The following is a 24494-nucleotide window of genomic DNA, read 5'->3' as shown; positions in this document are numbered from 1 at the left end:
AGTGGGACCAGAGAAAATCACATGGAAGGCATTCAAGAATGTTGTGGAATTTTTTCTGGGCAACTAGAGCATTTGCTACGTGCAGCTGTTTGACAACATGATTCAAGTATACAAAACCATGAATTGCAACATGTCACTAAAGATTCATTTCCAGCATTCCCATTTATAGTTCTTCCCTGCAAATCTTGGCCCTATCAGATATGAACATGGTGAAAGGTTTCACCAGGACATTATGGTCATGGAGAAACAGTATCAGAGCAACTGGAATTCATCATTGCAGGCTGCTTATTCTTGGACACTTAAATGAGAAGCCTCAGACACTGAGTACAAATGAAAATCACCAAAAAAGCATTTGTAGCTTAGTTGAACTATTGCAAAGTGTCACAGTTATGAAATTAAATGCATTATTTCAATAAAAGTTAATTTCTTGTTTCTCCAAATTCCTATGTGATACCAATTAGTCTGAAATTATATTTGTGTTCAGCTTCAAGCAGTCTATCATAAACAAAAAAAATTCTGAGGAAGCAACAATTTTGACAAAATTTATTGTCTAGTGCAACTAGCAGGCATTCCTGAGGCAACTGGGTTTTAATGATATTCTGGTAATTATTAGAATCCAACTGATTTATCAATGGCTGGTGGTTATTATTACCGTTATTTCTATCACTGGGGCCTACATGCAGCAACATTCCTCACCATAAAGTTGACTCAAAGGCCCTCGAGGAAAATGAATAAATGCATAATTGCTATCTTCCCTATTGAAACTTGGTAGGAATTTTACAACACATTTAAACGCACTAAAGTTCGGAACCAATTTTCTAATTGCTTCCATTTCTTTCCTGGCATTAACATGTATGATGCAGGTCAAACCAATACCTGATCTTCGAGTGGTGGCTGTTCTTGAACAGTTTGCAATCGTTAATTACAGTTTCATATCTGAATTAGTCTTGCTCCGAGTGCAAACATTAAACTCCCTTGAGCTCTTTTACACAACAGCCTGGCTGCTTGGCCCGGAACTATTCGCAGCAACAATTGCCTTCCAGCCGGATAAGGTAGGAGGTGGAGGGAAGCAATGATAGTGGTGCGCGGCATCTCTTGTCCTGATTTTGAGGAACCGCTGAAGTTTTGGGGGCTGCGATGTTCAGTTCGTCGGCCGAGAATCTACTCATAAAGGCCAGGTAATGGACCAAGGCATCCGGTGTTGCTCAGATATTGATGGTGCACACGCACGCGTAGCTCCTATTTGCATTTCTGTCGTACCTTTACCAACTTTAAATGCTCCAAAGTGTCTAATAGTCAACGAAATTCATTGCGGAACCACTTTGGTTACCAGGAAGGTTTGTTTTTAGACGTTTCACACTGATTTGTTTCAAACCAAAGGAATATAAATATGGCACTTTCGTGTATATCAGATATTCGTGATTTAAGTTTTTTTTAACGATACAAGTTAGGGAACAATTTATCTAACTTGTAAAGAACAAATAATTTAGATAATCGCCACAACCAATGCAACTTCGCTTATCATTTTTTAAAATGGTAAACTTTAAGAAAGTGCTATTAGCTTACGCAAATCCTGCTTCCATGATAATTCTTCCGTTTTATCTTTGCTTAACATTTTACAGAAGCAAATACGGATACAGAGAAAAATTCTTGTGTGTCTAAGGGCGTTAATTTACAACGGTTAATACAACGGCAGAAATGATATTGAAGAAAGTGCATTGTAATTTGACTTCTGTCATTGAAGGGCTATTGATATAATGGGCGATTTTTTTGTGTGAAGGAGGAATAGAGCTGCCTGGTTTGTTTACAAGTTAAACATATACGTTAACAAATAATACAAAGTGATTATGTGAGAGTATGTAAAATGTTCATGCTGAAGTCCTGTATTTTAGTCATGTTGAAGTATTTTAATGGGTGTGTTAGTCCATTTGAAGTAAATGAATTGTTTCTGTTAAACTATTAAACCAAATCTATTAAAGTAGTAAATTCTTATACACTGTTGTCACGTAATATGATTTTCAAACTGTTCTGTGTATCTCTGGAACTCCATATGACCTGTTGCAGATCAGAAATATTTATATATATCCAGAAACACCTAAAAGGGCATTGCTATGGCTGCAGGATATTTAAATAAGGAAAAAGATGTTTTGGAACACTGGATGAAAAAGAGTAAAAACACAAACTTAGTAAATTATGCCTTGGAGGAACTAATTCAAGAACACTGGGAGGCTGGAGAATGAATTGCAGCAGCACTGGCTGAGATCATTTGCATCGTCATTAGCCTCATGTGAGGTGCCAGCAGAGAGGCAGATAACAAATATTCTACCTTTATTGTGTTGGAAAGGTTTAGAGGCTTGTTGGTCAAACACTGGCAAATAGGACTAGCTTGGATGGGGCATCTTGATCAGTATGGACTTGTTGGTCTGAAGAGCCTGTTCTCATCTTGTATAACTCTATAATGATCAATGAGTTGTCCTTAAATCTTATTAACCCAAATAGAGTTCACAATTATGATACAGGTTTTTGAAGTCTATATGAATACAAAACAAACATATCTCCTGAGATAGGTAATATTTTTCTTTAGAACAGGATTTGAGTTTGTAATTCATTTCTCTTCAAAGAGAAGTAAGTTTTGGTCATATCTCTATATTGCAATCAATTACTGCAGAAGATCATTTGTAAAAAAAAGGCAGAATTGTTATAGCAATTTTAGACTCAAAATGGAGTGAGTTGGATTTAAGCCACAAAAATAAGGGAATATGAGGCAGTTAAGAATTAAAGATGTACAAAATTGCAACCCACCAGCCATAGTTCTCACCAGGCATCATATTCAACAGATTATTCTCACAGTTTCTAGAGATTCCACCACAACACATCACCCCTTTTTCCCCTTTCATCATTTCCCAGGGACTGTCCCCTTTGGACTCAGTAAGCCACATTCTAATGTTGCTGTCAACCAACCACTCCTTGATTTCCCCCACCCCACCCCACCCATTGTTTCTTCTGGCACATTTCCTTACAACCACAGGAAATGCTAATTTGTCCTTTTACCTCTCGCCTTCCCAGCAGCCAGGGCGCCAAACTCACTCCAGCTGAGCCAGTACTTCACTTGAACTTCTTTCAATCCAGTGTGGTGCATTCAGTGTTCAGAATGTGGTCTCCTTTATACTGGAAAAAAGCAACTGTGGGTTTGGTGACTCTTCCGCAGAGCACCTGTGTTCCATCATAGTGATGACCGTGAGCTTGCCGCATTAATTCTCATTCCCACACTGACCTATCAGTCTGTGGCCTTCTGTACTGTTGATGCAAGCTGGAGAACAGCAGTTCATCTAGTTGGACATGTTGCACCCTACTGGACTTGATATTGATTTAGATTATGAGGACACGCAGTCCTCTTTTATTGTCATTTAGTAATGCATGCATTAAGAAATGATACAATGTTCCTCCAGAATGATATCACAGAAACACAAGACAAACCAAGACTGAAAAACTGGCAAAAACCACATAATTATAACATAGTTACAACAGTGCAAAGCAATACCATAATTTGATAAAGAACAGACCATGGGCATGATAAAAAAAAGTCTCATTCTACATCTTTAGGATTTCCCAGTCTTCATTAGCAAGCCATCTTTAATATTGGCTCAGATTACCTTCCCTTTTGTCATCTTCCTCTGGGAGTGAAAGATAGTTCCAGCCTGACCTACCAGATATGTCTTCTTGTTAGAGTTGTACAAAATGACACAACGCATAGATAGAGTAGATAGCCAGACTTCTTACCAGGGCAGAAATGGCTAATACACGGGGGGCACGATTGTCAGGTAAGTGGAGGAAAGTAGAAAGGCAATGCCACAAGCTGAGTTCTTGAAACATAGAGTGGAAAAACGCTCTGCCGAAGGTAGAGGCAGAAAAGTTAGGGACATACACAAAAACTCTTAGACAGGGACATGGATTATGGAAACACGGAGGGCTGTGTTGGAGGGAAGGGTTAGGTTAAAAGGTTCACTACACCGAAGGGCCTGTACTGTGCTGTAATGTTCTATATTCTTTGCTTTATCACAAGCCCTGCATTTATTTATTTATATTGAGATATAGTGCTGAATAAGCCCGTACATTCCTTCGAGCGTCCCCCGATTTAACCCTAGCCCAATCACAGAGCAATTGTCAATAACCATTTACACCTTTGGACTGTGGAAGGAAACTGGAGCATCTGAAGAAAATCCATGCATTCCACGGGGAGGAGATATGGACTCCTTACAGATGACGTTGGAATTGAACTCTGAACTCCAATACCCCGAGCTGCCATAGTGTCACACTAACCACTACGCTACTATGGTGCCCATGAGTATGAAAATAGGATTAACGTAAATGTTTGTATGGACAGCATAGATGCACTGGGTTAAAGAGTCCGTTTCTATATTGTGCGATCCAAGACTGCAAAACTTGATATTTTTGGCCAGGAAAAGCAAGAGTGTGTCCCATCTTCATGGAATACTCTGCCCTCTAGGAAGCCTGTTACCCTTGCAGGCAACTAGGACCATTCCTCTTACCTCAATCTGTGCCTCTCTTCCTTCCTACTTACTGATGCTCTCTCTTTCTCCACCCTGCAATACACACGCAACAACATCCCCTTCTTTTCACAACTTCCAGTCTCTTCAGTCTCTACTGACATTGATTCATACTTTGCCATCCCCCCCCCACCAAGACAAATTCTCTTTTTCTGTCTCCTTCCTCTAACTACCTGTGTTCTTTTCCCAGTGGACTTTGAGAGCTTAACGTTTCAGTTAAATGATCTGACGACTCTAGCCAGGAAGCCTATTCCAAAAATTATAAAGTTAATATGCAATTAAATGGAATTTGTGCTTATAGGTGAATTTGCATATCACTTCAAAGAGAATGAAAATGCTGTCATATTTCAATCACTCTCATTTGAAACCTGGCATTAAGATGATCCAAAGATAGGTGGAGGGACAGGTAGTGTTCAGGGAGCAGAGAGTCTGCAGAAGGACTTAGATTAAGAGAATGGGCAAGAGGTGGAAGATGGAATACAATGTAGGGAAGTGTACAGTCATCCACTTTGGCAGAAGGAATAGAAGTATAGACTATTTTCTAAGCTTGGAAAAAAATTCAGAAATCAGAGGTGCAAAGGGACTTGAGATGCCTTGTGCAGGATTCTCTAAGGGTTAACTTAGGTTGAGTCGTTGGTAAGGAAGCAGAGGCAATGTTAGCATTCATTTCAAGAGGACTAGAATATAAAGGCAGGGATGTAATGCTGAGGTTTTATAAGTTATTAGACAATCCTGCATGATTGAAGAATGTAATTATGCTTTAATAATCAAATATTTTGAAAAAACTAATATTTTTGAAGCATAAAAGTAGTTTCAGCCAATGAATAGGATGAGTGATCAAGAAAAGCAAAAAGATATCCCTTTCTCCAGCTCTTTGCTTGTACATAAGAACATCAGTTCAAAGCCAGCAGGGCACTGAATGAGACTCTGGATAACTTAGACTCCTGTTGATGGATTTAGTTTAAAAAATATGGTCTGAAAGGAATTCATTCCCATTTTAGTGCTCTAGTTATTGAGATTGAGCAATATTTCTTCCTTATCCACAGCAGATGCCCCAGGAGAAGTCCAAACGTAAATATCAGTCAGTAGTTAGATAGCGAGTTATTCTTTGGGATGAGAATTCAACATATGCCAGATTGCTTGCAAGGGTTTCTGCCATTTACAACTACAAAATCACAACTATTTTTAATTAGGAATTGTTAAGGAATTTTTTTTCTTTTTAGAAAAAATTATCAACTTGACACAGCCAAACCTCACTTACATAAATACCATATATTCAGGTGTAGAAGTCTGTACGCTAGGAATTTTTGCTATGACAAACGTGCATGTGAAGGAGTGTAGTATCTTCACAAACTGTGGGTCACTACATTAACTGAGGCTGCATTGAACTTGCAGTGGATGTTGGCCTCTCAGATCCTCCAGTGGTTAGGTTGACAGGTAGCCTAGACATCTGATCTAATTTCAGTCAAATCCTGCTGTAGTATCTGTTGAATTTCAGTTAAGTGTCACGAAATTTAGGATATAAATGTTCTTTGTAATGGTGACTGGATTGTCATAAAAATCCATCAGGTTAACAAATGTCTGTCATGCAGCAAACTGCCATCTTTGCCATGTCCTACCTTTTTGTGATTCCCAATCCACAACAATGTCTCTACTCTTAACTGCCCGCTGAAGTGACATAGCAAGCCACTTTCTTGTGTTGTAACTGCTGTTAAGTCGGACAGATCACAATTTATGCACCAAACTTTGACTTGGCAATGTTCTATTTGACCTTGCGAAGTCCCTCGTACAAATATTGTCTCAATTAGTGGTTAGGAAAGTGGACAAGGAAAATAGTCAAGCTATTCTTGGGTTTGACCCCCCCCCCCAGCAGAGGTAGAACAGTGGGAAAAAAGCTCTCTGCCATAATGTCTGATTGCTATTGAGTTATTTGTTCAAACACTACATTGAGAAGCCTTGGTAAAACTGGGGCATTAAAGAGTGAATATTCCTGTAGTTGTGTTGTGCATGAATCAAAGGGAGATGCGGGATATTGCTGCAGGAGTTTCTCGGAGCTGTCACTTACCAGTGCCTTCCCGAGAGCAGTTAGAAATGGGTATTAAATGCTGGCTTTGCCAATAAAAGTAAACAAAAAAGGAAGTGGAAAATGTTACATACCTCAAGGAGATCTTGTGACTTTCTTGTGAGAATGATGTAATGGTCTTTTGGAGGTCACCTGATGTAATTTTCCCACCGATGTGATGTCACGTGATGACCTGTTCACGGGTATAAAGGGAAGACCTCAGGTGACGCTTTTAGTTTTTAGTTTTCCAGCTAGGACGTGCATCTGCATCTCTGTTTCTGTTGTGTATTTATTTTATGACGCAGTTTCATTTTTAAAACAGAGTGTTACGTTCTGTTGCAAGGTACAATAGTGCTGGACTGGCAATTTTTGCTGGATTTGTTGATGTACCTTTTCAGTAGTATTGGAGAGTGAAGACTTTATTGAAGTACAGGATATGAAGGATTAAGAGAAGTCGGGAATGTTCGGCAATTCAATAAAGGATCAACCTTGTTGAGTCTTCGTTGAAGAAGTAGCGACCTGCATCAAAGATAACTCCTGCCGAAACAGCAAGGTAGTTCATGCAGGATTTGCTCTCTAGAAATTAAGGTCAGTTGTTTTAAGCCGTTTATTTCCTTCATCGTGAATCCTTTGGACAGAACCAGCAGGAAAGTCGCGTCTATGAAAAAATCCTTCTCCAGAGAAGTCTCTCCCAATTGAATGTATAAATCTGTTGGACTTTCGAATTCACCATTTTAAGAACTGTATTTGACTTTACTACTTTAAGAACTGTTTTCACATTTAACGCTTTAAGAACCAGTGCCGAGTGACGATTTGTTGAACGGCCGCATAGCGGTTAACTTCCGGTTAAGGTTTTCATTTGTTTTTTATTGTTTATCCATGTTTAATAAATGTTTGGTTGTTTTTATATAACCTGTCTCAATTGATATTCATTGTTGCCGGTTACGTAACAAAAGCAAAAGGCTATAGATGATAGGAATCTGCAAAACCTTTGATCTAGCTCCTCACTAAATGCCCTCGAGAAAACCAAATATAGAATCACTACTAGTACTCCTTGATACAGCACATGTAATTATTCTCTCCAAGGTCAGTTACTAATAGAGGTGAAGATTTTTGTCAGTTTTTGTCAGATTCTTGGGTAGAGTTTGAGGCGTTGACCAATTGACTATGTGCAAAGAACTACCATAGACATGATATTGAGCATAGAGCTGTAGTATTTTGAACTTCCAGCAGCATTAATAAGGACCTTCCAACAAAAAGTTGAATGATACTCTATCTCCAGCAAAGACCAATCTATTAAGTCTGCTACATTATGTGGCTATAAATGTGTTTTGTCTGTTCTAATGTGACTTGCTGCTTCTCAGGAATGTACAGGCCGAAGAGCTACAGAAATTCTGCAGTCGCCTTTCCACTTTCCTGCAGAACAAGGAATATAATAATGAAGCCATTGATTCTCTTCAGAAGCTATTCTTGATCATCTCTGCTACAAAATACAGTAAAATGTAAGAATTTTTTTTCAAGGGGAGAGCATGAAGGGGTCTAACTATCTAATGATTGACAGTTAATGATGGTGGGATAATCTAATAAATTGATTATTGTATTTTTATGTTATCATTTTTGCAGTCTATTTCTTAGTAACTTTAGATGAGTAAAAGCACTATTTGTTACTGCATTATTTGTGCAAGGTTTAAGAATTATGAGCATTACATTCTATGTCTTTTCTCAATAGTGAGTGTATTTGTAGGAGACAAGTGGTTATAAATGATATAGTTAGCCCATGGTTTGTAATGAGTAAAATTTTAATGGACACTCATTTTTCTGTTTGATACCCAGTCTTTCCAAAGATTTTCTTCAAAAACTCCACAACACTTTGTGTTTCATGAAGGCTCCACAGCCAGTTCTTGTCCTTTGCTCAGCTATTCTGCGAGAGGCATTCCCATGTAATGCTTTGACTTTATCCTGTGAGGAAATAAATGACCTGAAGACCATGAACCTTGTATCGGGTATAATGCTGGCCCAGGTAAAGAGTACGTGGCTTGTTTATTGCTTGTATACAGTAGTTTCTTTAAACTGTGGATCGGATTACAGCAGTTTCTCTGTGTCGTTAATGGTAAACTACAAGTATGTCTTCAAACCTTTGCTTAATCGTGTTTCCCCAACACTGGGACTATCCTTCAGTTCAGCAGTATTTTCTTCCATAGTAATATGGTTAAAATTCTGAACTTAATTCCTGTTCATTTGTTCAAAATGTTAATGAACCAATCTGCTTCATCACTTGTCTGTTCTACTCACAGATTATCCTTTATTGTTTAAATACATTGTTGACTGTGGTAATGGATGAAAGAAGAAAATATTACTGGAAGTAAAGTGAACAGTGGCATTGTATTTCTTCAACAGGGGGTTAAAAGTGGAGAGATTGAGGCTCTTTGCAATCGTATTCTGAAGCTGCTGGATTCCCGCCAAGCTGAGGGTCAGGGTACACGGCATCTCATACCCATTCTATCTAAAGTCCTTAACCTTGCAGTTCTCAATGAAGGTGAGTCGTCAGGTACCTGGTATAACTCTGATACCGCATTTTCCTTGGGAATTAGTTAGTCCTTATTGTTTGTTTTTAGCTTTGCCTAATAAAATTCGGGTATTAACACATTGCTTTGTAAATGCTTTATTGAAGGCCCTTTTTAGTGACAATTCAATTTCCAACCGAATTCTCTCTTTCATCTATAACTAATGGAAGCCTTTATAACTGACTAACTAACACTTGTTTTAAACTGTATCATTAAGAGCTGCCCTTTAAAGTAACGAGGTAATGGTCTCCAAAATATAAATTAATTCGAGAAGCCCAGCAGAAGAGTACTGCTGCAAAGTAATCATTCTTCATGTATGTCTCTGTTTCTCCATGCAACCTCCCTTTAGATTGAAAGTAAAAAAACTCTAAAAATTGAATCTCAATGTACTATGAATCAAATTGTAATGGTTTAAAGGCCATAACTCAAAAAGGTCAAATGTGTGATTTAATATTATTCTTGGGGAGTTTCAGTTGAAGAGATGCTCTTTCAAAAGTTGCACTGAATTGAAGGGTAGCTGTGCTTAGCACCATCCACATACTCTCCACCCTCTTCATTTGTTTGGTCACAATTATTTTCAAGGGCCTGTAAACTAAGGAAGATGAAAAATTGGAAACAGCTACACCTGAAAAGTTTTGTATAGTCTACAACCCACTGATATGAATGTTTAACTTTCTGAACAAGAAGCCCAAATCAAGGACCTTGACATGACTCAAAGTTGACTGTCCATTTCCCTCCTTCACTTTCTCATCTTGTCCCCTTTCACACACACTGCTTCCAGAACCCGCCCCCCCCAGTCATCAATTTGTATTCTCTCCCCTTTGTTGCATCCACCCTCTACCCAGACATTTCACCCCCTGGCTCTTCTAGTAGTAGTTTCTTCACCCTCGAGCAGTGTTCTACACCACCCTCCCCATCCCTTCCTCACTCTGTCCCCCTTTACCTGCCACCATCTATCATGTTCTGCAACTCCACGTATGGCACCCACCTAAATTCCATGACAGGTGGTGGTTAATTCAAGCAAATGTGAAATACTGCATTTTGGGAAGTTAAATATAAGGGAATACAGTTAAGGCTTGGATCCTTAACAGCGTTGATATGCAGAGGGATCTTGGGGTCCGAATCCATAGCTCCCTGAAAGTGACCATGCAAGTAAATAGGGTAGTAAAGAAGGCACAGAGCATACTTGCCTTCTTTGGTTGGGTTATTGAGTACAAAGTTAAGGGAGACATGTTGCGGTTATATAATACTTTAGTTAGGCCAGCCGTGAAGTAGGAGGAAAAGATTTAGTTTAATTCAGCATTGTGTTTTGTGCAGACATTGTGGGCCAAAAGTCTTGTTTCTGTGCTGTATTCTCTTCCATACCTACTTCCTCTCACCCCACCCCCCAACTGACTTGATCTAGCCTCCATTCTACAGCACTCCCTGTCCATTAGCCCTCTAATCACTTCTGGCTCCTGTAGGTCAACTTCCCCTCTCTTCTTTATAATGGCCATTTCCCTCTCTATTTTCAGTCATGATACAGGTTTTCAACCTGAAGCATCAGTGGTTCCTTTCCCTCTACAGATGCTGCTTGACTTGCTGAGTTCCTCCAGCAGATTTTGTTGTCACCATAGTTTGTTTCTTTTCTGGGACCTGGGTTTGATTTCGTCAATTTGTTAACTTAAACATGTTTAGATATCCCTTGCTCATGTTCATAGCATGCATTCTGCAGTTCTTTTGGTGAGAAATAACATTCCAAGGAACTAGACCATACTTATAAATGATGTGGAAAATAGAAGCTTTCACACTGTTGCAGAGTTTTATGAGTTTGATTTTGAAGCTCCCGATTGGAGTGGGATGATGGACCCTTGCACTTCATTTTGGTAGTACTTGGCCTTGTATTCTCCAACTCAAACATCTCTCAATGGTTTAGAAAGAAGAATAAAAAAACATATATTCTGAAATAAAACCTTGAATATCTGCATGGTTGTATATAGTTCCTCAAATGGTCAAACTAAGCAAAAAAAAAGATTTTGTTTGGGAGGAATAGCCCAATTCTCCTGGACTTGAACAGCATTACTCTGATAGTGTGAAGTTAAATCAATCTCAGCTCACCAGGAACATTTCAATATTCAAATACTGGAGCAGTGAAATTTGAGAGAGTTTGGTTAATAAAAAGGTGATGTGAGTTATTGAGATGATATTTTTTCTGTACTGTCTTGTTCTTAAAAATAAGTGCATTCCTTGTGAAGTGATGAAAGTTGAGGGACTCCATATCAGATTCTGCTTACAATCAGCAACTATTCTTTTTCTACAGAACAGATAAATGCTATTAGTAAGAAGCTAGTTGATTGGCTGCGGTACGCAGGTACAGTACAGGGAGTCCCCCATTCTTCTGGAGGATTTTTTAGTCCAAGATCACGTCAGGTAATGAAATGGTGCAATCAAGCTAATCTCTGTACTGCTGTGAAGAAATGAAGGTGCTGGAAATCTGAAATAAAATAGAAAATATTGGAAACACTCTGTAGTTCAGATAACAACTGTGGGGAAAGAAATGGACTGACCATTTATGGTTTTTCAATTTCAAATTTCCAGTATCTGCAGTTTTTTTGATTCTCATTTACATAGTGGTATTCTTGAGTGGTATTCTTTGTTCACTTTCCAACCACCTATTTACACAATGCTATTTTAAGATTGAACGTAGTTTATTTGTCCTTCATTTACAGTGTAACCCCATATTATTTTGGTCTGGTCTTCCCCCACCTTGCTGCAATGTAAACCCCATTTGTTTTCTCTCTTCATCAGCTCCGATGAAGTGTCTTAATTGGAAATGTTAATTCTTTCCCTTACCATAGATGCCACCTGACTTGATTGTTTTCAGCTTTTGTTCTGGCTGATTGCTGTGTTGTTCATTACCCTTTTAAAGATTAGAGCAGTAAATTCAGTTGCTCATATGAAGCAGATTTATTGACAATCATTGCTTCTGAGTTTCTGTGGTAACTACTGCTGATCATCCACTTGAGACAAATTTTCCAGTTGCATTGGTTATTTGGTTGTGAATATAAACTCTCCCAAATGCTTTGCCTTTTTAAGTCTAGGATTAGGATGTTCTTGGTAAATTGGGGGCCTGAGGTTGGTGGGGGAGCTGGATGGTGGGTAGGGTGAAAGGCCTTAGTAGGCCTTTTTTTCCTGTCTTCTACTTCCATCCCTACCACTACTGTTTGAAAGAGTGGGGAAAATATTTACATGAAACAGCAACTTTTTTACAACTCGAGGTGATCGATCTCTACACACCCACTTTTGTAACGTAGTTGAATTGCAGCACTACACAGCTCTGAAAACATTTCCTGCATTAATTTGTTTTTCACTTTAAAAATACCTCTGCTAAAAGGTCAGGTATTTCCTAATTAAATCTGTTTAAAATGTCATTCTCTTGAAGACAGCTGATTTCTCAAATGAGTGCCTAAGGCGTATGTAGTTAGGAAGGTTCTATTTCCAATCAATGAGTAATATATTGGCTGTTATTTGCATTTATAATCAGGACCTTTAAACTGGCTTCCTTGCTCCAAACCAGGGATCCTACTCATTATCTGTATCAAGCCTCTGCTAAATAGCGGGCACATAGACACTGTGTAATGAGAGGATCAAGACAGTTTGTATTGCTACTTTCAGAGAAGCTTACAAACTATTCTTATCAATGGTTACACCTGAAAAATGAGTAGTCTGGAACTTTTTTCCTGTAAGGTGTCAGTGCTTTTAGGGGAGATGGAGAAAGACTTGGTAATGTCTTTTAAGGTTTCCCGTGTTTAACACTGCTATTATTTTTTCTCTCGATTAGCCTGCTTCTATTTTAGAAGTGGATGGGGCAGTAGCAGGTGACTTCTTCACAGTACTTTCCATTGGCCAACATTACACTGAGGACCAGTGGCTGAACATGCATTCTTTCTCCATGATCAGAAGATGGCTGCAGTGGTCTGGGGCAAGTGGAGTCAATAGCAATGATCCAGGTAGTTTGCCATTAAAACATTTAATCTCTGATTTTGTCTGTGTGGGTTGTATTGGACAGACGTTAAAAAAATGAACAGCATAATTGTGACACTGAAAATACAAGAGATTGGTCCCAGGAAGGTTCCATGCACACCTGCCATTTTGGTCTTCAAATGCAATGGTTTTCTGAGGATCTTCTATATTAAGTGTTTGTACTTCTCTCTGGACAGGTTAAGTACCCTGGATTTAGTTCTGCCTTATGTTGTGAGAGATTGCAGTGCTTTAGACAGATTGCTTTGAAATTCTCAGGCATTAAAAATTAATCTCCACAACATTGGTTCAGTCAGACTGGGAAATAAAATCTGTAAGAGAATGGTACATTTCATTTTTATTAATTGCTGATGTATTGGAATTTTTTAATATAAAAGTTCCTCAATTAGGCAAGGCAGTTGGAGACTGGAGGTGATGTGTGGAAGCTGATCCAACAACACTAGGGACTTAAGATAGTGATACATTGACTGCTATTGTGCTAATATCATTGTACTAATAAATCGGGTGTGTTTGAATACACTAACATTAGCGTATTCAATTTTGAAAATTTAACCTTGGTATAAATTAGTAAATCTAGGAATGTAATTAATATAAAAGCACGAATTGTTCCCTCATGTGCTTAATCTATAAAGCTACCAAGGGAAATGGAGCAAAGTGAAGTTGAGGACCAGATCCCCTGTGATTTAATTAAATGGACAAGATGTAAGAGGCTGAATGGCCTATGCAGTTCCCAATGGTTGCGAACCTCCTCAGTTGTGGTGGAAGGTTCCTGCAAATCAGCTCAGAACATTATGACTGGTCTGATATGGTCTTACTGAGAAGACGTAAGAATGTTGGTCTTCTGTGTTTCAAGTGTCATTGTGGTCTGGTTTATAAAACAGTGCTGCAGTATTAATGAATTGATCATGTAGCTGCAGCCAAATCTCACACCATGAATGCCTACTCATACCTACAGATCTTAATGTTTTCATTTTAATTATCACCCATAATGTTTACAGCAATTGGAACAGTTCGCACCCATGACAGATACTGTAATGACCAGTGATCAGCAGTGAATGACTGTTTCATTGTTCACAGATCTCTTTGACAGGATTCCCAAAGGAACAGGTGAAAATAAGAAAGATGAAGGGCACGTTATCCCTTTTGGTAATTAGAAATGTTCAAACCTTGTCAGTACAGAAATGTAGAGCTTGAATTTTTCACTTGAGCGCCATAACCTAGCTTAACACATTTTACAAATGAGTTACTGCTTTGCTATCTTGCACTCATTAATTCAAGTAATGCTTATGATGGTTCAATTACCACATAAGGAAGCATTCAAAGTTTATGCTCCAAACTTTGGATTGTAACTGTGAAGTTTACCTGCATTTCTGTAAATATTGCTTTGTTTCAAACTAATCCTGCGACTCTAGTGAAGAGTCAGCTCTTTGTTGCAGATACACCTATATGCATATCTCTGATCATTTTCAACAGAACCAGAAAATATCGGGGTGCATGAACAAATGACAGATGTATTTGTGGAAATGGCAAATTGTTTAATCCATAGTGAATACTTTGTAACATGAGTATAATAAAGTTTTTAAAGATATGAACTTCAAGTTAATTTTATACCATTTTGGTGCTTATAGAGAATTGTTACATTTGTATTCACTAGCATTCTGTGTTTGACCTTACTGCTGGTACCAAGATTATTGCTTTTCTTTCATCTTTATTTCACCAAAATTCACTGTGACTCAACTTGCGTGAAAGTGTGGCTGTTTGCCATTTATTAATCATTGTAATCTGTCTTCTAGATGACAAATCTGAGTTAGACAGCTCCATAATGTCAATGGTTTCTGCTTCCTCAACATCAAGTCGGCTAATGCCCCCTAAAGAACGTCTACGGGAGAAAACTTTTGAATATTGCAATCGACTAATCGAACAGAGTGATAGAAGTAGGTACAGTACACTTGCCCTTTATTTCCACTTCTTTGGCTTCAGTCAGTCACTCCACTACAATAAAACAGAAAATGCTGAAACCAATCAATTGGTCAGTTGTTGTTTCTGGAGAGTAAAATAGTGTCAACATATCAAATCAATAACTACTATTAAAATTGGAAAAGTGGATAAGTTGCAGATTAAATCTTGGAGTTAAAAGATTAATAAGTTATGTAGTGTCTAATTTTGACTATATTCTCTATTTTATGCACACAAATTGCATAAAGGAGTTGGAGCTGGATTTGGAGAAACTCTGGAGACCGAAGGAATGGTAGGACATATAGAGAGGTAGTTACAGCCAAGGTGCAGGACACAGTAAACTGTCAGGAAGGGGAAAAGGGTTAAGGAGCCAGTGTAGAGTATTGCTGTGACCATCCCCCTCAACAACAGATCATTTTGGATAATTTTGGTCAGGTGGAGTTGGGGGGAAATGACCTAACAGAGTGGTCATTTCCCCCCAGAGTCTGAGTGGTCGGGTCCCTGGGCACTGAGTTTGCCTGTGTGACTCAAAAGGGAGGGGAAGAAGAGGCATGCTGTGGTTATAGGAGATTTGTTAGTTAGGGAATGGACTGGAGGTTCTGCAGGCAAGAACAAGATTCCTGGGTGGTATGTTGCCTTCCGGGTGCCAAGGTCCAGGTTATCTCAGACTGAATCCTCTGCATTCTGAAGCTAGAGGGTGAACAGCCGCAAGTTGTGGTCCAGGTACCAATGACATAGATAGGACGAGTGAAGTGGTTCTGCATGGGGAATTCAGGGAGCTTGGTGCTAAATTAAAGGGCAGGACCTCTAGGGATGTGATCTCAGGATTGTTACCTGTGCCACGTGCTGGTGAAGCCAGAACTAGGAAGATTTATACAGTTTAATACATGGCTAAGGAATTGGTGTAGGAGGGATAAGGATATTTGTATCGTTGGGCTCTCTTCCAGGGAAGGTGGGACTTGTACAGAATACCGCTTTGCACCTGAACTGGAGGGGGACCAATATCCAAGCAGGAAGGTTTGTGCTGCATGGTGGGGTTTAAACTAGAGCTGCAGGGGGATGGGAACCAGAATGCCAGAACAGTTAGTGAAGAGGTTGTGGATGCAGATGTTGTAAGATTTGCCTGCGTCCCAGAAAGGCAGATAATGGTGCTGAAGATGAGGTAGCTGGTTTACAAACAGAGGCAGTGTGTAGTGAGGAGAGGCTGTTGACAGGGAAAAATAGCAGTCAACAGGATGAGTTGCAACATAAAGGCAAGCAAATTTGAAAAGGGTGAAAACAGGACTGAAGGTTGTTGTATCTGAATGCACGCAGTATACAGAATAAGGCAGTTGAACTTTTTTTTAGATTATGAGAACACGCAGTCCTCTTTTATTGTCATTTAGTAATGCATGCATTAAGAAATGATACAATATTTCTCTGGTGTGATATCACAGAAACACAGGACAGACCAAGACTGAAAAACTAACAAAAACCACATAATTACAACATATAGTTACAACAGTGCAACAATACCATAACTTAATGAAGAACAGGCCATGGGCACAATAAAAAAGTTCAAAGTCTCTTGAAAGTCCCACATCTCACGCAGACGGGATAAGGAAGAAAACTCTCCCTGCCATGCCCGACCACAGTCCGACTCTGAGTTGTCCGAAAACTTCGAGCCTCCAACCAGCCCTCCGACACCGAGTACCGAGCACCATCTCTGCCGAACGTTTCGACCCCAGCCTCGGTAGCCAGCAGCAGGCAAAGCCGGGGATTTTGGGGCCTTCCCTCCGGAGATTCTTGATTGCACAGTAGCAGCGGCAGCGAACCGGGCATTTCAGAAGTTTCTCCAGATGTTCCTCTGTGCTTCTCACGTCTGTCTCCATCAAATCAGAGTTGTGCATGTCATCCTACTTACAAACGTTTGTACAAATATGATATCATTTCACGAGAGAGCTGTGCACGCTGCGTCGCGCTGCCATCTTCTCCTCCCGCACAGTTGCAGATTGGCGAGTGTGATGTTGTAGGCATCACTGAATCATGGCTGAAAGATGATAGATGGGAGCTCAATGTCCAAGGATGCACATCATATCGAAAGGATAGGCTGTGTTGGTTTAAAATAAAAATGAAATCAAATCATTAGAAAGAAGTGACATAGAGTTGGAAGGCATTGCATCATTGTGGATAGGGCTAAAGAACTGCAAGGGTAAAAAGACCATGGTGGGAGTTGTATACAGATCTCAAACAGAAGTAAGGATATGGCTTACAAATTACAATGGGAGATAGAAAATGCATGCCAAAAGGGCAATATTCCAATAGTCATGGGGTTCAATAGTTCAATATGTAGGTAGATTGGGAAAATCAGGTTGGTGCTGGATTACAGGAGGGGTTATTTCTAGAGTGCCTACGAGATAGCTTTTGAGAGCAGCTCGTGGCTGAGCTCACTAGAGGATCAGCTATTCTGTATTGGGCACCAGAATTGATTAGAGAGCTAAAGGTAAAATAACCCTTGGGGGCAAGTGATCATAATATGATTGAATTCACCCTGAAATTTGAGGAGAAGAAGCTAAAGTCAGATGCATCTGTATTACAGTGAAGTAAAGGGAATTACAGAGGCATGAGAGAGGAGTTGGCCAGAATTGATTGGAAAAGAACACTGGCAGGGCTGATGGCAGAGCAGCAATGGCTGGAATTTCTGGAAGCAATTTGGAAGGCAGAGGATATATACATCCCAAAGAGGACGAAGTATTCTAAAGAAAAGATAACACAACCATGGTTAACAAGAGAAGGCAAAGCCAACATAAAAACCAAAGAGAGGGCATATAATAGAGCATAAATTAGTGGGAAGTTAGAGGATTGGAGACCTTTTAAAAGCCAACAGAAGGCAACTAAAAAAGTTATTAAGAAGGTAAAGATGGAATACGAAAGTAAGCTAGCTGAAATATTAAGAAGATATCTAAAGTGTAAAAGAGAGGCGAGAGTGGATATTGAACCACTGGAAAGTGAAGTTGGAGAGGTGGTAATGGGGTACAACAAAATAGCAGACAAACTGAATAAGTATTTTGCATCATTCTTCACCATGGAAGACACTAGCGGTATGGTGGAAGTTCCAGGTATCGAGGGGCATGAAGTGTGTGATGTTTCCATAACTAGAGAGAAGGTTCTTGGGAAACTGAAAGATCTGAACGTAGGTAAGTTACCTGGACCAGAGAAGTGTACACACCAGAATTCTGAAAGAGGTGGCTGAAGAGTAATCTTTCAAGAATCATTAGATTCTCAAATGGTTCTGGGAAACTGGAAAATGTCACTCCACTCTCAAGAAGGGAGAGAGGCAGAAGAAAGGAAACTATAGACCAGTTAGTCTGACCTCAGTGGCTGGGAAATGTTGGAGTTGATTATTAAGGATAAGGTCTCAGGCGCACGATAAGATAGGCTGTAGTCAGTATGGTTTCCTCAAAGGAAAATCTTGCCTGACATATATGTTGGAATTCTTTGAAGAAGTGACAAGCAGGATAGACAGAGGAGGATCAGTTGTTGTGTTCTTGGATTTTCAGAAGGTCTTTGACAAGGTGCCACATGTGAGGCTGTTTAACAGGCTAGGAGCCCATGGTATTACAGGCAAGATTCTAGCATGGATAAAGCAGTGGTGGATTGGCAGGAGGCAAAGAGTGGGAATAAAGGAAGTCTTGTTTGGTTGGCTGCCGGTGACTAGTGGTTTTCCACAGGGGTCTATGTTGGAACTGATTCTTTTTACATTATATGTCAATGATTAGAATGGTGGAATTGATGGTTTTGTTGCAAAGTTTGCGGATGATATGAAGCTAGGTGAAGGGGCAGGTAGTTCTGAGGAAGTAGAGAGGCTATAGAAGGACTTAGATGAGGAGAATGGGCAAAGAAATGGCAGATGGAATACAGTGTCGAGAAATGTATGGTCATGCACTTTGGTAGAAGAAATGAAAGGGTTAACTATTTTCTAAATGGAAAGAAAATGCAAAAAACTGAGATGCAAAGGGACTTGGGAGCCCTCGTGCACAATTCCCTAAAGGTTAATTTGCAGGTTGAGTCTGTGGCGAGGAAGGCAAATGCAATGCTAGCATTCATTTCAAGAGGACTAGAATATAAAAGCAAGGATCTAATGTTGAAGCTTTATAAAGCACTGGTGAAGCCTCACTTGGAGTATCGTGACCAGGTTTCGGGCCCTTATTTATGACAGGATGTGCTGAAACTGGAGAGTGCTCAAAGGAGATTGATGAAAATTATTCCACAATCGAATGGCTTTGCAAATGAAGTATGTTTGATGGCTCTGGGCCTGTATACACTAGAATTCAGAAGAATGAGGGGTGACCTCATTGAAACCTATCGAATGGCGAAAGGTCTTGATAGAGTGGATGTGGCAAAATTGTTTCCTATGATGGGAGAACCTAGGACCAGAGGACAGAGCCTCAGAATAGAGGGGCATCCTTTTTGAACGGAGATGAAGAGGAACCTTATTTAGCCAGAGGGTAGTGAATCTGTGGAATTTTTTGCCACAGGCAGCTATGAAGGCCATGTTTTAAGGCAGAGGTTGATAGATTCTTGATTGGTCAGGGCATGAAGGGATATGGGAAAAATTGGATCCGCCATGATGAAATGATGGAGCAGACTTGATGGGCCAAGTGGCCTATATCTTACAGTCTTATACTCTCACATTTTCTTTGCCTCTCCTTGAAACAGCACTTAATCTTTTCGCTGTAATATGAACCAATCCATTCAGTGCATCTCAGCAGACTCAACAGGATTCTATAATAAACTTATAGCAGGGATACTACATCAGCAGAATGATAATCTATTCATTAATATACAAAAACTTACCGCAGAGCAAGATTTTCATATAAAATCATTTACTGCGGCAGGAGGTTGCATACTTGTCATTACACAAGGGAGAGAGGGGTGCAATTTTCTGTATTGTTTAGATATTTTCATACATCAAGAAGTTATGGAAAATAAAAGTGTAACACAATTAAGCCTTATATTTTAAAAGATTTGAAATGTACTTGGATAGGTACATGGATAGGGATATGGGCCAAACATATGGACAAGTGGGACTAATTAGATCGGAATCTTAGGCAGCATGGACCGAAGGTTCTACTTCTGTGCTTATTATTCCAAATCTTTAACCTGTATTCTGATCAGATGATAAATTTGCTATGGTAAAAGTTACACCATTGTATAGGGAGTGTAATTATAATAATCTGTCTCTTGCAATTTTTATTTGTCTGTACTTATTGTTTCTACCATTCGGTTATTTCCAATGCATTAATTTTGTTTAGATCTAGAAGAAAAGATCTATTAGAGGAATGGATGGAAAGATAACTTCCAGAATTCTGCCAGGGAAAAGAACTTTTATTTACGAGGAGTGACTGGAAAATTGGGAGTTACTTTCTGTAAAGCAAAGGTTAAGAGGAGATTTCAGTGATTTAAATTGTCAGTGGTTTTGAAGTCAGTATACAGATTTCTGATAACAAGGGCACTGGGGAGATGATGGAATTGGAAATCAAAAGACATCTGATGCTGAATATGTAAGAGAAAAACAGAAAATTCCTGAACATCGGGCAGGTCAGATTACATTGTAAAATGTTAACTGTTTCTCTTTCTGCAAAAGATGAGAATTTTTTTTTAATTATAAGAACTAAAAACAAACAGCCGGAATACATTAAGAATTGTAGAAGCAAATTCAATTGTAACTCTTTTGAAGAGAATTGTATTTTTTTTAATTGCAAAGATAAGAGTGAAGAGCTGGGAATGGGACTAGTTGATAGCTCTGTCAGGCAATTAGAACAGAAACACTGGAATAAATGGCCTCATTTGTGCTATAATTCTGGTGAGTGAAAGGTTGATCAATTATACAATACAAATAAAACTATTTTCTAAATCCTCTGTTTTATCTGTTGATATGAATTATGAACAGTTTTTTGCTATAAACAGTTCACAGGAAGTTTAGTAGAAGTTTTTAGTAAAGATTAGCATTATTGTAATGACATTAATTTAAAATGATTGCTTCAGTTCAGCAGAATGATCTTAATTAGTTCACTGTTCTCCCTATGAAGTGATAGAAGTCTTGCAAGGATTGTGAACCATTAAAGTAATTGTTAGCCCACATTGTGATTAGCACCATTTACAATTGCTTATACCATTGTTTATTAATTGTTATTAGTGTGATATAAAATTCAACATGAGCATTGAGCTAAATTAAACTTGTGCATGCAACTAATAATTAAATTTTACAATCATAACTGTCGGTTGATGACACCATTTTAGTAACCTGGCTCAAATGTGTGTACTGTAATGGATTAGTCCAATCACAAACAAGAGAAAATCTGCAGATGCTGGAAATCCAAACAACATACACACAATGCTGGAGGAACTCAGCAGGCCAGGCAGCATCTATGAAGGGTCTCCATCCTGATGAAAAGTCTCAGCCCAAAATGTCGGCAGTACTATTCCATACATGCTGCCTGGCCTGCTGAGTTCCTCAAGCATTTTGTGTGTTGTTTAGTGTAATGGATTGTGTATATTATTGTTACAACCAAATGTACACAAATTAATTGAAGAGACTATAGTGTAGAGGATACTGTAATTGTACCTGACCTTAAGAAATTATGTTCCTTATTGGAATGTATTGATAAAATGATCTCATTTAGCTGTTAATTTTAGTGAGTTTATGTCCACATAAAAGATTTAACTCTTGTACACAACACAGTTGTAATATTTTCTTTCTGCCACCAGAGTGTGTAGAAAGCCTTCAATTATTGTATCTTTGCATTTTCATACTTGGGTTCTTGATTAGCACAAATTCACTTTCAATATCATTTAAGATTGTTTTAGACTAATTAATGTGGCTGTTTTACTGTGACTAACCACTCATGTTTGAGCAATATCTTTAAAAACTGTTCATTGTTCCTTCTTCACATATTTGTATCGTTTTAAATTCCATTTTTTACTTAACATCACTGTTGACTATGTTCTCGTCAGTGTTTTGAGGAGATTGGCAGGAGAATTTGATGTGTAATCTCTGATGATGAATCTTTTGTTAGGGGGTATGCTCGGTCAGTGATGCACTCCTGAACTTTATTTTTGTGGTGTAATGGTAGTGTAGTGTTTAGCTCAATGATTTGCAATACAGGCGATCAGGGTTCAATTCCCGCTGCTGCCTGTAAGGAATTTGTATGTTTTCCACATGACAGCGTGGGTTTCCTCCAGGTGCTCTGGTTTCTCCCACAGTCTAATGACTTACCAGTTGGTAGGTTAATTAGTCAGTGTAAGTGGTTCCATGATTAGGCTAAGACTAAATCGGGGATAGCTAGGTGGTGTGGCTTGAAGAGCTGGAAGAGCCTATTCCACACTGTATCTCAACAAACAATAAATAAATTGGTTTCTGTATGCAGTGATCAAGCCATGGATCTGTAACACTTAATAGCTGTTAAGAAAAACCCTGCAGAGTTATTATGAATACATGCTGTAAATTTGATATAGTGAAAGACTGTGATTGAAACATTTATGACATTATTCTAACTCTTAACAATGATTTTGCTTGACAAGTGATTTAAAGTCAAATTTTCTTCTTGTTACAGAAGCTCTAAAGAAGTCTGACTCAGAACTTCAGAAAGCTGTAAGTATTAATACGAACTTGATTAAAAGTAAATTTAATAAAATGAAAGTCATCAGAGAGTCCTTACCTGTTTCATAAGTAAAATATGGAAAGTGCTTGATATTGCTGAGGTTCAACTAAACAATATTTAAAGGCTACAATAAAATATGGCATTGTCTTCATTCACATTCTTTCTCCTCTTGCCTTTAAAGCTACGGTTGTATGCTTATTTCCTTTCCTTCAAATTGTTTTCCGCGATAGGCATATGAGCTGTATTGCAATCTCAGTTGCATCATTTCTGGTGAGCCACCAGGGGCATCTTAACATTCTGTGAAAACAGTTGCAGGTAAAGCAGTCCTGCGCACAAGTCACAATGGCAGGCAACACTTCACAATTGACAGAACTCAGAACACATTTTACTCAACCAGAGAAATGTTGGAAAACAGAAAAATAGGAGCAGAAGTAAGCTATTCAACCCTTAGGGCCAACTGTTCTATTCTATGAAATCATAGCTGACCCTCTCAACTATATCCCCAATGTATTTCCCATACCCCTTGATGTCTTTCATGCCCAGAAAACTAGTTGCTTCTGAACTATATTCAATAACTTGGCTTCCACAACCATTTGTGGTAGAAAATTCCACTGGCTTACCACCCTCTATGTAAAGAAATATCTTCTCAATTTGGACCTAACTGTCTTGCCCCATAATCTGAGAGTGCGACCTTCGTTTCCTAACATCCTTTCTCCATTCGGCCTGTTCAGTAATGCCAAAACTCTGTATGTTTCAATCCCTTGAAACTCTAGTGAATATTGACACATTTTCTCCAAATGTAGCATTTCTGTCTTTTCAGTCTGATGAACTTTGGTTGCACTCTCTCAATGGAAAGTCCATCTTTATAAGAGACGTAAACTACATACAGTTCTTCAGGTGCCTTCTCACCTTGACCCTACATAATTTTATTAAGATAATTTTGCTACTGTGCTCAAAACCTATTTCAGTGAAGACTATATGCCTTTATAATTGCTCGCTGCTCTTGCTTGTTTCCTTCTAGTGACTGGTATACAGGGATACCCTGATCTCTTTTACATAAATATTTTTCAATTTGTTACCACATAAATGTTGCTCTATTTTCTGTTTTTCCTACTGAAATGGATAGCTTCACATTTATCCTTGTTGTCCTACAGTTGCCCACTTGCTATAGGTCCTCCCTAAGTTACAGCAGGGCTCTGTTCCTATCTTCTATTACTTAACTTGAACAGTGTAGAAGTCAGAAATGTGGCCACAAACCAAGTTCCCAGGTGGCAGAAGATGCCTGTATCCCTGCAGCAGCTGGCAGATCTATCCCACTTGTCTCCCAAATGTTTGATAGTATGTGTGGGCTGCCCACACATCTGTAAGCTGAACCTTGGCAGCTTTGTCACAAAACAGTCCCATCTAGTTTTATGTCATTTGCAAATTAAGAAATATTACATTGTTACCTCATAAATTGTACAATATCACTTTTAGCACTATTTGTTACACTGAAAAAGATCCATTGTTCAATTTTCTGTGTTGACCAATTTTCAATCCATGCTAATAGAGTACCCTACGTCCTATGTGCTTTAATTTTGTCTACTCATCTCTCAGGAGAGACATGCAACTTTTTCCATGATGTGTTGTTTTAGAAATGGAAATTTCACAAGTAAAGAATGGTGGGTGGGGTGTCCTATGT

General features: G+C 38.9%; 1 protein-coding gene across 2 annotated transcripts in view; it reads left to right on the top strand.

Annotated features, from left to right (window-relative positions):
- The first annotated feature begins 1068 nt into the window (after positions 1–1068).
- The window catches only part of ap5z1 (adaptor related protein complex 5 subunit zeta 1), a 58829-nt gene continuing 35403 nt past the window's right edge, over positions 1069–24494 (top strand). Inside the window, exons 1-9 of one of the 2 annotated variants that reach the window (XM_063058951.1) lie at positions 1069–1178; positions 7995–8132; positions 8464–8650; positions 9028–9166; positions 11494–11603; positions 13015–13183; positions 14292–14360; positions 15008–15148; positions 22766–22803. In XM_063058951.1, the coding sequence (XP_062915021.1) occupies positions 1138–1178; positions 7995–8132; positions 8464–8650; positions 9028–9166; positions 11494–11603; positions 13015–13183; positions 14292–14360; positions 15008–15148; positions 22766–22803 (1032 nt within the window). In that variant the 5' untranslated portion in view covers positions 1069–1137. The remainder of the gene's footprint in view (positions 1179–7994; positions 8133–8463; positions 8651–9027; positions 9167–11493; positions 11604–13014; positions 13184–14291; positions 14361–15007; positions 15149–22765; positions 22804–24494) is intronic. The other variant, XM_063058952.1, reaches the window with a different exon arrangement.

The sequence above is a fragment of the Mobula hypostoma genome, chromosome 9 (assembly GCF_963921235.1).
Source record: "Mobula hypostoma chromosome 9, sMobHyp1.1, whole genome shotgun sequence".
NCBI lineage: Eukaryota > Metazoa > Chordata > Chondrichthyes > Myliobatiformes > Myliobatidae > Mobula > Mobula hypostoma.
This window is presented reverse-complemented; position numbering and strand designations above follow the sequence as displayed.